This window comes from Sminthopsis crassicaudata, chromosome 2 (assembly GCF_048593235.1).
Source record: "Sminthopsis crassicaudata isolate SCR6 chromosome 2, ASM4859323v1, whole genome shotgun sequence".
Taxonomy (NCBI): domain Eukaryota; kingdom Metazoa; phylum Chordata; class Mammalia; order Dasyuromorphia; family Dasyuridae; genus Sminthopsis; species Sminthopsis crassicaudata.
In genome coordinates this window covers 571,260,926-571,280,293 of record NC_133618.1, presented here as the reverse complement: position 1 = coordinate 571,280,293, position 19,368 = coordinate 571,260,926, and the positions used below count along the sequence as shown (strand labels likewise).

The 19,368-nt window shown below is 36.5% G+C and overlaps 1 protein-coding gene across 1 annotated transcript in view; it reads right to left on the bottom strand.

The window, feature by feature from the left end:
- Positions 1-19,368, bottom strand: part of IL16 (interleukin 16) — a 106,526-nt gene that overhangs the window by 55,907 nt on the left and 31,251 nt on the right. The window contains 2 exon segments of the mRNA XM_074295256.1: positions 11,358-11,466; positions 16,138-16,270. Of these exon segments, the coding sequence (XP_074151357.1) occupies positions 11,358-11,466; positions 16,138-16,270 (242 nt within the window).

Here is a 19,368-nt window from a genome sequence, read left to right as displayed (position 1 = left end):
CCTTTGTACCCATTCCATGTAGTTCATTCATTGAATTAGCATTGACTAAGGATTTAATAAACACTTGTTGAATGTGTTGAATGACTTAGAATGCTAAGTGAATTAGCCTAGTGCAGTCAACACAGTATGGAATAGTATTCCCTAAAGTTTTCAGTGGGCTTCCTAAGAGATAACCTCAGTTCTAAAATGTTCTTTCTAGATTTTTGACTTCAGCCCTACCAAGGGAAGGGAACAAATATTTGGATAGCTCCTACCATGTGCTAGCTAATGTTAAATAATTTACAAACATATCATTAGATCTTTACAACAACCCTGAGAAGTTGGTGCTATTATTATCCCCATTTTATAGTTGAGATAACTGAGGTAAACATAGTTAAGTCACTTGACTAAGGTCACACAGCTCCTAAGTGTCTGAGGCTGAATTTAAATTAAACGCTTTTCTAATTCCAATTCTCTTCTTCCTTTCATCATTCCACCTGTAGACTTTGGCTTTTCATTAGCTATCTTCCCAAGTCTAGAATGTTTTCTCTTTACCTTTTCTTCCTTTCTATCCTGGCTTTCTTCAAAACTAGGTTCAGATACTACTTTCTGTAAGAAGTCTTTCCTTTCCCCCTCCTCATCTTCCAGTGTCTTCCCTATAAATTACTTCCTTTTTACACTGTATATATCTATATGTGCACAATTGCTTGTATATTGTCTTCATTAAAATATAAGCTTCAAAGCAGAAACTTTCTCTGTCAGCCCAGAACTTATCACAGGACCTAGTATATAGTAAGTGCTTATTAATGTGTAACTTGAGTAATAGACCTACTATATTCAACTGCATCTCGGAATATTAGGTCTTTCTGCTCTCACTTCTCCTTCCGTACATTCAAGTTCAAATTATCTTTCACTGTTTGTTAACATTCTTGCTCAATAGTCTCCTGGCAGCTGGCCTTATCCCCTCATATATATGCATATTTACAAATAAAATGGGGGTAAATGTAAGCCCTGCGAGCTACAGGGCTTTGGGCCATTTCCAATGAGCTATGTGTACTGTGACAGAGCACTGGGTGCTTTGGGCTAACAAAACAGTCCCTTTATTGGCCTCTTGGTCCAATGGTGTACTGATAAATATTTAACAACTATCTGCCCCCCCAAAATGCACACACAATATAAATTTAAGTTTACTCTGCATGATTAATATTTTATCTATTACTTTAGATAAACAACAGAACAATAAATCAAGCTCCAATTTAAAACTTTTGCAGATTCACCAGATGTAAATGCTCGCATTGAAAAGTTAACTCATAAGGTTACAAAGAGACAGAAAAAACTGAATGACTGAGCAACAGATAGCAAAACTTCTCTGTGCCTTAGTTACATTTCTACTCTCATGAGCAGGGTTGACCTGGCTCCAGCACACCATTGCCCTAGTCCCATGAAGACTGCATAGAATATCTATATCAAAGAAGACTGAACCTTGAGCCTGAAGAACCACCAACTCAGCTCACTTTAGGGACAAAAACAAATTCTTCTCTCCCTTTTTCTTCATCTTTTCAGAATAAGTGACGTGAACTCTTTCTGGGACTTCCAATATAAAGAGCAGTAAGCACACCGACAGATTATGTGAGCCCAAGCCTGGGCCTCAGGCTCCTGCTGTCTCTTCTCCTTATGTTTCTTTTCCTGATCATAGACTATTCAACAGTGATACTAAGAAAACTGCCTCCAGCCCTAAAGACATTCCCTCTGAAGTAGGAGGAGGTTTCTGCAACTACACCTTTCTTGGAGAAAATGACCACAAAAAAATTATTAGTTCAAATCCATGTGTAACCAGAAGATTAAAAAACTTTAAGAGACTTGTGAAAACAGGGCAGATCTCAAGTAGTGAAACACCCAATATACCAAAGTGTATTGAGTTTTAAATCAAAGTCACAGACTACTACTACTTCATATTTAAGTTTAGAAGCTTTTCATGTTTTAAGCATATTTTTTTTTCCCATACTGACACAGTAAAGTAGTGAGCCTAGAATCAGGAAAATCTGAGTTTGAATCCAACCTCAAACACTAATTATGTAACCAAGTCACTTAATTCCTAGTCACCTCAGTTCTTCATATAAAAATTAAGGCCACACTGTAGAAAAGAAATAGCAAACCACTCTAAAATGTTTTTTGAGACAACCCTATGGAGCAAGTCCATGTGGTTACAGACACAGATGAAACTGAATGACTGAGCAATAGATGTACTTTATTGTACATTAGTTACATTTCTATTTTATTTGGGGGGGGAGAATTTAGATATGAGCCAAGCCTTATCTTTCAGTCATTTTTTCTATAGCTGTAGGGTAGAGACACAAAGAGCCAGAGATTATCAGAAAAGAGCTTGATCTTTCTCTTTAGAAACCATAATCCCCTCAATATGAGACCAGTCTGAATAAACCTAGAACTAGCATCCTATTAGAGGAGAGAGCTCTGTCAAACACATCATTGCACAAACACCCACATTTATGACAAACATAAAAAATGACTCCTCTCTAGGAGTCTACAGTGCTTGGTTATTCTGTTTGACTAAAGAAAATAACAGGTTTTGCAGCAAGTTGGCTTTAAGTTTTAAAGCCTCCATGGCAGAAAAGAACTGACTTACTGAAGATGCAGTAAACTGAATAACTACGAAGAGGAAAGAAAGGTGGGGGCAAGAAGTCTATTGGACTAGATGATAACCTCAAAGTCTCTTTTTAGTTTTACCATTCTATATTTATTAGAAAAATAAATAATACTAGTTTGTATACAAAATGTGAGTCTGAACAAATACTGTACTAAGTATGAACAATTTCCATTAAAAATATTTTCCATGGCTAAAGCATAACTTCTTTTGGATAAATACATATGAGGCTGAAATATAACCCTATCTTTAAAAAAAATATTTATGCTCAGAGAGTATCCATGACTTAGCTAGTTTTTTAAAGGATAGAATATACTAGGTATAGAAAAGAGATCAGAGCTCCAATTCAGGGTCAACCTTACTGGGAACTAAGGTGATGTAAAGCATCAGTTTTATAACATACTAGCTATATGTGACATTGGCATTCAATGCTCCTTAGCCATGAGATCAGCACCATGGCTTTTTACCATCCCATCTGTTGCCTAAACAACACAGAAAAAAAATTCAAGATGAGCTCTTTCTCTTAGCTAGAAGGACTGAGGTAGGGAGGGGAAGAAGGTGTCTCTCAAGATGGCTTGGTGTTAAATACTGGAGCCAGAATGGGAGCAATCTTGCCTCATCAGAATAGGCCATCAGCACAGCTGTGACAAGAGTCGGAAAACACTTAACAAAGCTGGCAAGCTGGTCCTAGAGGTCAGCTTACTCCAAATGTGTTGGTCATCTCCAGCTTCCTCTCAGTGTTTGATCTGTGTCTTAGCTAGATTCCTGTACCCTAGTGGGGATGGCAAAAGAAGAAAGCCAGAAAAATCAAAGAACTAACAAATGGTTCTTCTCGATGTGGCCCTCTACCCAAACTACAAAATATCTTAAGTCTTGAGGGAAACATGATATTGGTCTATTTGGAAGAGAAATAGATTCTAATTTATCACAGTTCCAAGCAAACATGCTATTTGCAAAACTCCCTGAGAGTTTTCTTCAAGAATCAGATCAAGTATTTTCTTCTCTAGCAGCCCTTTTCTCCTTCCCCCCCCCCTATTTCTAATACTCTTGTTCATTCATTCATTTTAGTCATGTCCAATTCTTCATGATCCCATTTGGGGTTTTCTTGGCAAATATACTAAAATGATTTGCCATTTCCTTCTCCAGCTCATTTTACATATGAGAAAACTGAGGCAAAAAGAGTTAAATGACTTGCCCTGGGTCACACAGCTAGTTAAGTGTCTGAAGCCAGATTTAAGCTCAGATCTTGATGACGCCAAGCCTAGCACTTTGTCCACTATGCCATCTGGCTATCTTCTAGGATTGTTCTTCCTCAAAAAAAAAAAAAAAAACCTCATATCATTTTACACATACCTATGGATGTGAATGTTTCTGTCCTCCTGATTAAATATAAGCCCTTGGAGGGCAGGGACTTTTATTTTTGTTTTATTATTCCCAGTGCCTAGCACCTAGAAGGTACTTATTAAGTGTAGATTGATTATTGATTGTACTCAAGAGAGATATTTGTAGAGGCATAGTCTATTTGGAGGGTAGTCATTGTGTATTTGAAAGAACACAGTTAGAAAAACTAAGTCTTCATTCCAGCTCCATAGTTTTCTAGTCACATAATCCATAGCAAATTACTTCTCCAAACTTCCCTTTCCTTTTGTGTAAAAGGAAAATAACAGCACCTGCCCTGCTTACTTCCCAGAGTTATTTTGAGGACTAGAGGAGATAATATATGTGAAAATCTTTTTGTAAAATGTGAAAAGGCTTATACAAATGTTAAGATGTTATTACAGCATCTGTGGTCCTTCCTCATGGGATGCCAATGAAAAGGTTTCCTTGAACACTCAATTGGTCCCACCCTTCCTAGCTAGAAACTTATCTTTATTTATCCCTGTCAGTTTAAATAGGAGGAGACAGAAGATGAATCAATTAACGCAGATTACAGGAAACAAGAAGCAGACCAATTAAAATGATGGAATAGTTTGTGAGATGACACTCTTCATATGAAGGGCCACAATTGAAAATATACTAGAGTACCTTCCATTAGGAAATGAGAAACTATTTTAGAAACCAGATTAAATTTTTCTATTTAGGTCATTGCCATTGCCTTTGCTCAAGGTAATTTTAGTGTTGTTGGTTGCTTTCATGTAATTATTATCCATTTATATCCATATTATATGGATAATTATTTATTAAAATTTGGTGTTTTCTTCACATAGAAAAGAGCCATTAGGTCACAGAAAAAAACAGGTTGGACACAGAGTTTCATATGTTTCATTGAATTCTATAATCAACCCATTAACAAACATTTATTAAGGGCCTATTATGCCCCAGACATAAAGTACTGGGGATACAAGAACAAAAATGAAAGTCTACCCTCAAGGAGTTTATAATCTATCTGGGGAAAAACATACATATAGAAACAGGCACAATCTTCATAGATTTTTTACTCTTTTTTATACTTTGTCCCTTTAATCACTAAAGACTGAAGGCACAGGACTAAGAAATGGTCAGTGGCTATAAGGAAAGAATAGACTAGATATTCGTTAGCTATATGACCCAGTTAAGTCATTTAATATCTCTATATCTCAGACGATTCTCTCAAACTTGCCTTCTAAATCATAGCAGTGAAAGGAGTGTACCCTACCCTGAAGAAACCACAGTTCCCTGCATGTTTTTGTCTTTTAGCAGCTTATCCAAATTCATGAATATCATGTAACCATGAAAGCATCAAAAGGGTACTGACCATTTGGGGTAACCCACCAAAGTCTCCTTTTCTCACTCCTATGCTAGATTTCTCTATAAACTATTCCATAAGAGTTTCTGGAGCCCCCTTAGTACAGAAGATTCTGACCACATTGCTATCTCAAATGATACAATTAGTTTTATAGCATTTGTGGCATTAAAGTCTTGAAATTAATTCAATTCTGGGTGACTGAAGAGTTAAAAATTGTTCGGGTTAAAGGTTCACATTTATATAGTACTTAACAATTTGCAAAGTATTTTCTTTTAAGGCAAGCAGAACAAGTTGTATTATGTCTATTTCGCAAATGAGGAAATTGAAACTCAGGGAGGTTATAACCAATCCCACAGTTCCACAATAAATGGAAGAATTTTTTCTTTTTTTTTTCCTTTTTAATTTTTTCTTTTTAATTCCTGTAGATGCATCAACATCTATATTCACTTTAACATATTATGGACATTACTCCTAATATAAGTTCCAGTTTTTCCTTCCTAAGTACAAATTGAAGTAGAATGAAAATACCATTTTTTAAGGCAGTGAGGCAGTGCTGTGGATAGAGTACTGAGCCTAGAGTTGGGAAGAGTTGAGTTCAAATTTGATTTCAAATTCCGATTAGTTCTGTGACCCTAGCCAAGTTAAGAAATCTCTATCTGGCTCAGTTTCTCCATTTATAAAATGGAAATGATAATCACATTAACATCATTGGGTTACTTTGAATTTAAAATATGACACATAGAAAGACTTTTTTAGACTTTGTTATGAAAATACTAACTTATCATTAACATTATTTTAATTTTTTTAATTAAATGCATTTTAATGTCTTTTTTTTCTATTAAAAGTAGTTCTTTTTGAATGTTGCAAAAGGCAAGCAATGAAGGAGAGGAAGCATTACTCTCAGAGGAATAAGGAACCCTGCAATTGCATCTGATTATGTATGCAAAAAAGCACAATATCCCTTCCATCTTTATTTTGGCGTCATTTAAGTCCAAGCTGCTATGTCTTTGCTCCAGAGCAAAAAAATTAGAGGGCACTGACATAGCATTTATAGCCCTTCAGCAGCAGAGAAAGAAGAGAGCTTAGAATCTAGTTAGCGAGATGAAATAAGAAGCTATGAAACATCAGGTCGTTCTCCCCCAGTAAGTCTCCCCCCAACACTCTCTCCCCATTGTCTTTTCTCCCAGCTACTTCTCAGCAGTAGCCTCTCCAGTTTCCAGATTCAGATCCCCACCCCTATTTTCTCACTTGACCGGCAACTTCCTCCAGCCTGACCCTAAGCACAGTTTATGGTATTTGTGGAGGGCATGAAAATGCCTCCTTAAGGCTCCACAATTAAAACCACTGCACAGGTTAAGTTACCAAAGGGAATTGTACATAGCTGTGCAATGGTCAAAAAGAATTGTTACTAATTTTGCTTGGAATTTCAGTGAGACTTGCTGATTTCTGGTTTATAGACTCCACACTCTCTTCCCTTTTATGAAAATCAATACAATATTTACGCTTCCCCAATCCTGTGGCATCCTTTTTATTGAAAAGATCATTGACTATGGCTCAGTCATTGTGTCTTACAGTTCACTATTTGGGGACAGGGGTGTGCTGCAATCAGCTGGAACTATCTTGCAGAAGTCAATTGCTGAATTATCAGTATGAGCATTTACATCTTACAAATATGCAAAGGCTCCAGATAGGGGGTTAATTTATTGTTTCATTGACTGGCTTGATTTAGGAAAGTTATAGAGAAAATATTCATACAGATTAAATTTTAAAATGTGTCCAGTTTACTCTCCCCCCCCCTTTTTTTGTAAAATCAGTTGTTAAATGTTTATTGGGATATAATTTGTCTAGCCTGATGATTTTATGTCCTGGAGTTATGTAGGAGGCTGAGAAAGAGTTGTCTCTTCATGTCCCCCATTAAAGACAATTACTGAGGCTAGAGAAATGTAATCAATCTTTTTTCCTGCTCTTGACATAACCATGTGAACATAATGGGTTCAGATCTGGTATAACATAAGCTCTATTGAGGGACAGTGAAAGAGAGGCTCCATTTCCTCCAAATATGGCTGATTAACCCCATCCCTCATAAAACCCTGGAGAAAAAAAATATTTTTTTTTAAAAAGTTAAACCAATAATGTAACTTTATACTGCATTTTATGGTTAAATAGCTTTTAAAAATATATGATCATAGATTTTGAGCTGGAAGAGACCTCAAAAGATTCAACTTTACATGTGAGTAAACTGAGATCCTAGTTGGTTAAGTAAGTTGGATGAGGTCACCCATATAGTGATAGAAGCAGAATTTGAACCTGGAGCTACTGGCTCTGAATCAAGTGATCTTTCCCCTAAGGAAAAAAAAATTCTCTAATTTTTCTAACATCTTTCTAACATTTATAACATTATAGAAAGATGTTAAATGATTTGTCCAAGGACACACAGGTTCCAGCAAGAAGAACTAGGTCTCACTGTGGTTCTTGTTGCTGTAGCTTCTAACATTTACTCTACTGTATTATGTTGCAATTGTGTTCTCTCTGCAGTAGAATTGGAATACTTGGCACTTTAATTTGAGAAAGGACCTCAGTCTCTGGTGTCTTACCCTTCCAGGTGAGCTTCAGAATCTTCCTAAGACAATTCAAATGGAAGTGATTCAGCTGCCTGGCGTGACACTGGTAGACTATCCAGCTTTCAGGGCATACAACAATGAGATCAGCGTAACACTGTAGACCTTCAGTTTGATAGCCAGGCTAATATCTTTCTTTTCCCACACTTTCCTTTGGAAACTTCTAAACACTGACCCAGCTCTGGCAATGCAAATATCAATCTCATTATCAGTGTGGACATCCCTGGAAAGTAACTGCCAAGACAACAGAATTTATCCACAGCATTCACAACTTCACCATTTACTGTAATTGATAGTTCCACCTATGGATGGCTTGGTGCTGGCTGATGAAGGACCTGTGTTTTCATGGTGTTAATTGTTTGGCCAAAAATGGGCATAAGCAGTAGAGAATTGATCCATACTTTGTTGCATCTCAGCTTCAGAGATTACAATGCACGCACAATCATCTAAGAACAAAAAATTAAGCACCAATGCTCCCTCTACTTTAGTTTTGGTTTGTAGCTTTTTCAAGTTGAAGAATTTGCCTTCACAGTGCAGCCGTTGATTTTGATTTGATCTATGTTTGTCTCATTGAAGGCCAATGTTGCCTCTCCAAGGAAATGAGGAGAGGGTCTAGAAGAGAGAGTTTGATGCAAAATTGCCTCCATTCATTTTCTTAAAATCCACATCTCAAAGAAAACTCATTTGTCATTTTATTCAAAATTAGTTATGTATTATTGGTAAATACAATCATTGTTTACATAGTTTCCCAATTATAAGTTTTGTTGTCAGTCACTTTCAATCATGTCCAACTCTTTGTGGTACTATTGGGGATTTTCTTGGAAAAGATAGTAGAGTGATCTGTCATTTCCTTCTCCAGGTCAGTTTAAAAATGAAGAAATTAAAACAATTAGAGTTAAGTGACTGGCTCAGGATTACAATTAGTATCTGAAGCCAAATTTGAACTCAGTAAAAATGAGATTTCCTGACTCCAAAACTCAGCATTCTGTGCACTATGGCGCCACTTAGCAGCTCTCATGGGGAAGGCAACACCTTGTAAACCACCAATAGCATGTAAGCTATTACCGTTATGGTTTTTGTGCTTTTATTCTCTGTCATTCTGATGTGACATTAGACAATTTGCACATATTAAGAATTAAATACAACCAAATAGATGGCAAGCTCCTTGAAGGCAGAGATTCCTTTCACATCTTTATGTATTCCTTTCCCTTGAGATAACCATAATTCACATTTATGTAATATTTTAAATATTAAGTTCCACTTAAAATGTTGTATATGTGGATGCAGAGATTTTCTTTAAAACAAGAGTCAGACATTTTAAAGTTAGCTCAATATATAACCCTTCCAAAAAGAAATATCAAATAAAGGCCCAAAATAATCAGTGTAATTTCTGGACTTTCAATGCATAATATCTGATCATATCTATAAAAGATATAGCTAAATGAGATAGAACTGAAAGATTAGATAATAAAGACACTAGTTCAAATTCTGATAAATATCTTTATTGTGAGATAAGGGAAGGTAGAGAGGATAGTGTGCTAGGCCTGAAGTAAGTCAGACTTATCTCCCTGAGTTCAAATCTGGTCTCAGACACTAACTAGCTAGGTGACCCTCGGTAAATCACTTAAGCCTGCTTGCCTTAGTTTTCTCATCTGTAAAATGAGCTGGAGACGGCAGTAGCAGAGTACTCTGGTATCTTTAACCAAGAAAACTTCAAATAGGATCATAAAGAGTTGGATATGACTGAAGAACTATATTCTCTGTGATGAAATAGAAAAAAAGGTTTTTGGTTTTTTTTTTTAACAGATGGGAAAACTGAGGTTCATAGGCTTAAAATAACTTTTTTTCATCAGCACACACACATGCACACACATATATATGTATCAGAACTCATTCTTAGACTCAGGTTGTCTGATTACATATCTAGTTCTTCCTCCCCCTCTCCCTAAAACTCCAGAATCATAGAATACTAGATCATGAAAAGACTTTTGGACTTATCTGATTCAACTTCTGCATTTTTTGTATGTGAGAATTGAGACTAGTAGGGCTGGAACTCAAAACCCTTCATTCTACATGCCATATTGTCTGCTACTCATGTTGATGTGGAGAAGGGGGGGGGAGAGAGAAACAGAGAGACAGAGAAAGAGACAGAGACAGAGAAAGAGACAGAGACAGAGAGAGAGACAGAGACAGAGAGAGAGACAGACAGACAGAGAGAAAGACAGACAGATAGAGAGAGACAGACAGACAGACAGAGAGAAAGATAGAGAGAGAGACAGAGAGACAGAGAGAGACAGAGAGACAGAGACAGAGACACAGAGAGAGAGAGACAGAGACAGAGAGAGAGAGAGAGAGAGAGAGAGAGAGAGAGAGAGAGAGAGAGAGAGGAGAGAGAGAGAGAGAGAGAGAGAGAGAGAGAGAGAGAGAGAGAGAGAGAAAGAGAGAGAGAGAGAGGGAGAGAGAGAGAGAGAGAGAGAGAGAGAGAGAGAGAGAGAGAGAGGGAGAGAGAGAGAGATTGGGATCACAGCTGAGTGAGCCACCTACATAAACTCTGCATGGGGTAAGGACCTCATTGTTTCAGTCTTGCAGAGTCCCTACTATAAATATGTCTGTGAGATTCATTTGTACTGACTATCGTAAAGCTAAGCCACAATAGCCACAGTTGTATAAACTTGAATGATGTCACCACTTAGAGCCATTCTTAGAATTTCTGACACATCAGGGGAACTCAGATGAGAAGAGCTGGAGGAGAAAAAGAGCTTGAGGCTGTTGCAGAGGAAGCCATCATGCCCAGCTACTGATACTGACCCAGCTTTGGATACTGGATGTCATTCAGGATATAAATTCCCAGAAAAGGGAAGCTAAATCCTTTACAGATAATCTCATTTAATCCTCACAACAACCCTGGGAGGTAAATTTTCTTATTATCCCCATTTTACAGTTGAGGCAGATACAGGTTAAGTGACTTGCCCAGAATTATACAGTAAGTGTCTGAGGCTGAATCTGAACTAAGGTTTTCCTAACTTCAGACCCTATGCTTTAGCTACTGTACCACCTAGTTGCATCTGGAACCTATTGCCCAAACCCAGTATTATTATCCCAATGCACAACAGTTTCACTGATGGAGCAGTAGGGGAATGTGGACTCTTAGAGATGGGTTTGGTAGTGATAAGACTCTTGGGAAGGTAGACTCTTATCTTGAGATAAGAGCCAGAATGGGATTATGGGATGCATGATTCTCCTAACTGCTGGCACTTTGGAATAAAAGCTCTACTCATCCCATAATAGTTATGGCTTTGTCACAATCAAAAAATAGAACCAGGAGTTAAACAAACACAAGGCAAAGATAGAAACTATTTGAAGTGTCACTTACTTGTGGAGTTGCTGCGTGTCCTCTGGCCAGTAATTTTGGAGTGCAGGAAATTGTTATTTTGGGCTTCCAGTTTACTGGACTTTTCTCTGGAGGTAGCTGTTGAAGATTCCTGCAAAATAATCCCAATATCATTTCAATTAATTATTTAAAGCAAGCTATGTTGTATCAAAAAGTATGCAATTAGTTATGACAAGGATCAGTCAATAAGAAGGATCCATCAAGAAATCATTGTTGCTTGTGACAATTCAAAACTTATGTCCTTTCGGAGAAGATGCAAGTGAACAACCTTGTTTTTGTATAGAGGCCCTCATTCCAGTGCACCAACTTCCTCTTAGAATGTAAACACTTTGAGAGCAGGATCCTACTGTTGTTGTTGTTGTTGTTTGTTTTTGGTTTTGTTTTGGTTTTTTTGTTGTTGTTGTTTTTTGTTTTTGTATCCTCAGAGCCTAACTAATATATGTAGCACTTTACACTTAAAAAATATCTATGGAGTTGAATTTCAAGAAAAAAGTAACCAAACATATTTACTTTAAGAGAAACAGAGAGAAAGAGATAGAAACAGAGACAGAGTCAGAGAGATAGAAAGAGAATAGAGAGATGAGGCACAGTAAATAAGAGCATAGGTCCTCAAGTTGAGAGGACCCAAACTCACATGTGAGTTCACTTGCTAGCTATGTGATCCTGAGTAAGTCACTAAACTCTGTGAAAGAGAGAGAGATGGAGAGAGAAGGGGAAGAAGGAAAGAGGGAAGGAGAGGGGAAGAGAGAGGGGGAAACAGAAAAGAGAGGGAGGAAGGAAGGAAGGAAGGAAGGAAGGAAGGAAGGAAGGAAGGAAGGAAGGAAGGAAGGAAGGAAGGAAGGAAGGAAGGAAGGAAGGAAGGAAAGAATCCTAAACTAAGGATCTTTAAGATCACATAATTTTGAAGTCATATATAGTAATCATAAATCAAATTCCTTCCTTTTAAAGGTGAATTGGTGGATATGAAGGTGTGAATTCAAATCTACTCCAAAAACTACTTAATTGGTGTGTATGTAAGACTGTATTTGTACTATTAGTGAACTATGAAACCTTGAAGCAGTTACAGATTAAGAGCCAAGAGACATTTTAGAGATTATCTTGTCCAACATTCATGTTACATATGGAGAAATTGAGAATCAGATTTAGTCAAAATCATAGATATAGTAAAGCTCAGAGCATGGTTTTCAATAGATCCCACTCCACAAAACTTCAAAACTGTGCTTTTTACTCTGAACCATGAGTTGGCATCAGAATCAAATGAAATAATCCAAAATTTGATGTAACTTTATATCTTTATGGATATATATATACATATACATGCATACATACATATATGTATATATCTATCTATCTTTGTAACCTTAGAATGCTCTACAAATACTAGATATTGTTCTTGTGGCTTACTTTTCTGCTACTGAAATGACATGACTAAGAGCATAATGATAATAATGATAAAGATATGTGTATGTATGCATACACAGACACACATGTATTGCATGTGTGTATACATATATGTGTGTGTGGTTTACCTGATATATTCATGCATGTATATGCATTGTGTCTATGCATATGTATAGGTATATATGTGCATTTGTAGCTTGCCTAGGTCACACATCTAGTAAATGTCTTGGGCATTATTAGAATTTAGGTCTTCCTGCTTCCTGATTCCTATACCACCCAACCGCCTCACATATTTATAGTTATACATCTATCTACATCTGTATAGACATAGCTTTATCTGTTATTATTTTACTTGATGTTGATAACACTATTAAATAGGTATTATTTTAATTTTGCTGTGAAATGGTAGTTCTTTCAATTGTTCCTGTAGTGACCCACCAAGAGTTCTTCTAATTTCCTATTTGTAAAATAAAAGGGTTCAAGGTGATTTCAGTTTACCATTTTCTAAGTCTAGGAACTGATTCTGAAATCATCCAGTGTCTTTTCATATATAACACCGTACAATAAAGTCTGGGGAACTAGAGAGGAACTGAAGAATCATTTTCCTTTTTCAACACCAGATGGCACTACCAAGTCAAAGAAAGTGATCTATTCACTTAGGCCAAACTCTAATTCTGTGGATTCTTAAAAACAGATTCCATTTTTTAAAAAAATTAGCGGATTAATTGACCAAAGATGATTTTTGGAATCATGTTCCATTAATTCATTACAAGAATTTCATAGAGTCAGTCCATGCATGATCCTTTATTCCGCTATTGAAACAGAATTATATAATCACAGAATGTTAGGCAACTAGGTGGTATAGTGAAAAAAGTTCTGGACCTGGAGTCAGAACTAACTGAATTCAGATTCTAGCCTCAGGCACTTACTAGTTGGGTGGTCCTGGTCAAATCACCTATTCCTGTTTGCCTCAATTTCCTCATCTGTAAAATGAGCTGGAGAAGGAAGTGGCAAATCACTTTAGTATCTCTGCCAAGAAAACCCTAAATGAGGTCATGGGGAGTTGAATGTAGCTAAAACTATTCAAAACCAACAGAAAACAATTAAATTTAAGGCATCATACCAATATTAAGTATGGTTAAGGGGGTGAAAAACATTATCTGCCCTCAAAGAGCTTACATTTTACTAGACCCTTTAATATACATAACTATAAGTATTATTATCTCTATTTTACAGATTAGAAATTGAGACGGGAGATATTGAACTACTTGACTTTGGATCATACTGCTAGTAAGTATTAGAAATGGAACTCAATTTTTGTCTTTCTGATTCCAAGTCCAAAATTCTGCTATTCTCCATTAGAACTCAAGTCTCCTTTCAACATGCACTCATATAAATACACTCCCTTGTTCCATGTCTTCCAGTATAAGTAATAGTTTGTGTAGGTAAATAAAAAGCTGTATTTCAACTGCTACTTGTGTCCTACCCACAAGGAGCACAAACTAGAAAAATAAAGCTTAGCAATTTGTTGTCTTAATTTTGCTTTTGCTTGCAAAATTTCCTTTAAAAATATTTTTTCCTAATGATTATAAAGTTAGTTAAGTTAATTCATTTTTTTGACTTTTTTTCTGTGTAAACAGCAAGTTAGTTATAAAGTTCAAATGCCAATCAATCAATAAATATTTATTAAACCCCTACCATATATTACTTAGGCAGTGTGCATATGTGTGTATATATATATGTATGTTTATACATACATATATGTATGTACATATATATGTGAGTATATACTATAAATATACAAATATGTATTACACACTTGCATTTGCACACATAAGAGATATGCGTGTGTATATGTAGGTGTGCATGTGTGTATATACTGGATGTCACTGGATGTCAATGACTTAGGATGGGCAGTGAGCCATGTCATTGACATAGTCCTATATTAGGTACAATTCTAGAAGAATATGGTATTAGAGAATAGGGTAGGACAGAGCTTGTAAAACTCTCCCTCTCTAGGTCAACCTATAGATTGTCTGCAAGTGCCCCCCAGATCAGAATTTCCCTATAAGCTTAAAGTGTCAAGGACTGGTCAATACAGTTTAAATTTTCTGGATACTTTTGTAATACTGAATTGTACCTAAGATATTATACCTATGGGGTAAATTATCTTAGTATATAATTCCTATGGAAACAAAAGGTTACATTTCAGCGTGAATTAGAGGGAGATACAAAATAAGTTCAGTCCATGTTTCTTGAAAGTTTTAAGCCTCAATAAAACACATAGAAGGTTTTTTGACACCTCCATTTGGGACAAGCAAAGAAGGGATAGCCAACTACCTCAAAACACTGGTCAAGATTAATAAGAGGGTATCTGAAAGCATAGAAATGGCTTTATGAACAAACCTAATTTGGTCCACAAGATACCCCACATGGTATGAAGCACAAATATTATCAGGACTTATTATAAATAAGAAAACTGAAGTTCAGAAAGGTCCAAAAACTTTCTCAAAGTCACACAGCTGGTTGGTGGCAAAAACCAAGATGTGAAGCCAGGTATTCTAATGCTAGGTCTACTATTCTTTCACCACACTTACCATGTTTTAGCCACATAAGCCCTAATATAAGGTATAAAAACAAGGCTTCCTCTTGATTATGACCAAAAAAGTCTGATTTCTCATTTAAAAATGTATTTTACCCCTAGTACAATATGTTTTAGACATGAAAAGGCATGAAAAGTAGAAATTCTAGGAAACACTAGGATAAACCCTGTGTTCAAGTTCCATTTCTATCTAGCTGTGTGACTTGGAGGCAAAACATTTGGTCTTCTCTGGACTTCAATTTCTTCCTCTAAATCAAAAATTGGTCTCTAAGATTCTTCAGCTCACACTTCAGAATTTATTCTTCAGATGAAAATGAGTTCTGTAAGTCTGAGCTAAATAATGAATGTGTCTAAGTTGCTACAGGGACCTCTGCCTCTACAGTATATATAATGTCTGAGAATGATTGGAAATAAAAAGTGCTAATGGAGTGAAATGTCTGTCCTTGGCTCAGAGTGATGCTTGGTCACATTCATGGAAAATGTGTTCTGGTTGGAATAGTCATACATCAAAGAGTAAGTGCAGGATCCCAGCTAACAGGGCAACAGTTTTATGCTTTCCACTGACACAAAGGTCTTCTATTCCATCCTTCAGATGGCTACATGAGCTGAGGTTTGGTCATTGGTAGTGTTGATGGATTGTGGTGAAGGTGGGAGGGGAAGAGAGTACTTCCAAACCAGATTTTTCCCTCCTTCTTTTATGAGACCAAGAAGTCTCAAGTTTAGGTAGTTGTCTTGTGGATCTAAAATTCCTGTGCTTACCTCATTGGCAATCCCTAAATTGACCAAGCCCGTTGCTGACTGAATGAGAGATTTCGATTCCTGGCTGGAGAGTTCCTTAGGAGATTGTCCGTTAAGTGTCAACAGCTCATCTCCTGGTGCTAATCGGCCATCTCTAAGAGCAGGGAAAAAAGCATGTGATGATTCCCATGGATCTACATAGTGGACACCAGAACTCAGTTGATTGGGATTCTTGATGGCTAATATCAAATTTGACCTTTCTTGAGAATATATTGGTTTATAAGAGAACAAAATCAGGATTCTATAGCTGAAAGGGACTTCAGAGGTTCTCTAGCCCAACTTAGATTTATTAGGTGGCCTACCCAAGACCACACATATAAACATAAAAGATAGGATCTAAACCTGGGATCTAGAACCCCAAAGTCAATGTTATTTGTCATTGTATCCTGTTGCTCCCCACTTTGAGATATAGTCACCATATCAGAACTTGTTACAAATGAAAAAATGAAAGTTGAGGAAAGTTAAATGGTCATATAGGTCAGAAGCATCTGAGGCAGAATTTGAATCTAAATCTTCTGACTCCAATGCCTATATGCTTGTTTCTCTACCATACTACCTCCCTATGTGGATATTTAGACACTAAAGAAAGAATAATGGGACTTTTAGGCTTTCCAAGTTCAATTTAACTACTTCTTCTAGTATCAAGGCACTTTTATGCCCTAGTCAAATTGGGTCATGGAACAGTTAATTCAACTACATTCACTTAAGTTCATTGATCTGTTCAAATTAATCACATAGCAACCAGTTTTAATCATTGAAACAGCTGGAATGAATGAAATAATCACATTTTAGTCTAGTCCAAAAAAAATCATATTCTATTAGAACTGATAGAGACTCTAAAGTTAATCTAATCTTAACAAGAGTGTATTTCAGCTCTCCAGGGGAAAAAGCATGCATAATACATTTTTTTAGATTTCATCTGAATTATTAAAATATTTTCATAGCCTCATTAGGATTAGACAATTAAGAAACCAATAATGCAAAACTTTCTTTGAAGTATTTACCATAAGAGGACATAAAGGCAAAGTGATTAGAGGTAGGGCAGGGGAAGGTCACTAATTAACAATAAATCTTACAAACCAGCTGCCCATTCCTATTCTAGCTTTCTAACATACCATGCTCTAAGTGGTACAGCCATTATTGAACATCATCAGGTAGCACACATGATCATTGTCCATTTCTTCTTTTAGTCAAGATTATTTAAGTAAAAATTCTAGTCCTGAGGTAGAGATATAAAAAGAAGGACCCATTTTCACTTTTTTCATGATGCAGTCTATTCTGTCCTAAAATTAAAGAACAGCCCAACTCCCAATTCAGTGTGTTCTGCTTTAAAGAAAAGCAGTCTATCTAAAAGCCAAAATACACCAAAAGGAGACTTGAAGGATGATTATTCACTTCTATATGAAAGGGGTTATCCCATGGCTCCTTTCAAGTGTGAGCTCCCTGGGGAACACGTAAGTATTTGTTTACAGAACTATTTGACAGCAAAGATCAAGGGGCAGAAAAGCTAAATTGCCAGGAACCCCTGCCAAAGCTCAGTCTTACTGCTTTCCCTTCCCACACTCTACATGGGCTGTTCCCTGATTTCACCCTTGCCCTCTCCTGTCTCAATGTATTCACCCAGGATTCCCCTCTTCCCCCCCCCAACATGTAATGTCTTCTCCCTCTGCATCTGCTGAAGTCCTCTTTTTTTTCCTTCTGCTCCATAAAGGCTTCCATTCTCCTATCACATTTCACTTTATGTATTTAGTGGATAGTGCCTAGAAGACCTAGATTCATGTCTGTTTTCTGACACATACTGATTGTGTGACCCTGGCAAGTCAATGAACTTCTAGTGTGCTAGACAACTCTCTAAGACATCTCTTCCTCAATCATCAACATCTCTCTCTAGGATCATAGATTTCAAGATAAGAATGACCAACTAGTCTGATTCCTTCATTTTACATATGAGAACTTAAGGCCCAAAGAGACCCTGGCTTGCCCAAGGTCACTTAACTATTTAAGCAGCTGAGCTATAATTTTAACCCAGGTTTTTTAAATCATAAATTCAGCACTCTTTCCCACCATATCATGATGCCTCTAGCAACTATCCCCCCATCCTTTTTGTAGCATGGTATGTTATAAAAAAGCATTAGACTTTGATTCAAGTGAAGTTTGATTTTTCTCCTCTGAAATATCTGTGTTATCATGGACAAGTCTTGTCACATTTCAGCCTCATTTTCCACATCTGAAAAATGAGAATAATAATATTTTCAGTATTCATTTAAGTTGGTATAAGGAAACCACTAGTGATTGTCATTATTTTTGCCTTTCTACTGGCTATTTCCATCTGCCTACAATCTACCCAGCTCTCTCTATTTCTTAAAACAAACACACCCTTATAACTCACCTTTCTAAACCAGCCCTCTGCCTTCCCAACTCTTTCTTCCTCTCTATTGTAAAGCTTATTTTTAAAGTAGTGTAACAGAATGCTCCTGCTTCCTCGCCACTCATTCTCTCATCAACTTCTTATAAATTTGACTTCCATTCTATTATGTTATTAAAATGGTTCTTTCTCAGAGGTCATTAATGTCTTCATAACTATCAAATTCAATTACTTCTTTTCTTTTTGGAAGGCAATTGGGGTTGTGATTTACCCAGGGTCACACAGTTAGATTTGAATTCAGGTCCATTTGACTCTAGGCCTGGTGCTTTATCGACTATACCCTCTCTCTGCCCCTTAATTGACTGGTTTCAATCTTCATTCTCCTTATTCTCTTTGTAGCATTTTACATTGTGGATTACCATTCTTATCCTACTAAACAATCTGTTCTCCTTTGGACAATGAGATACAAATATTTTCTTATTATTAATTTGATAATTAATAATTCTTTAATTTAATTTTGAGACTCATTGGGTTTTTATCTTCTTGAACCTTTAAGATTAGTATTCTCCAAGCCTCTGTCCCTCTGTTTCTGGCCTCCTTCTTTATAAGCTTTCTCCCCTAAAAACTTCCCTTAGTACTTCATTTATTACCACAACACAGATAATCCCCAAATCAAAACCTTATCTTTCTTTTGAGCTCCAAAACTTAATATATAGTTATCTATGGAATATCTATACCTGAATGTCCCACTATGGGGTTCTTACATTTATTTAACAATATCAAATACAAAATACTTCGCGTGGAATTTCTGATTCTTTCATAACTTA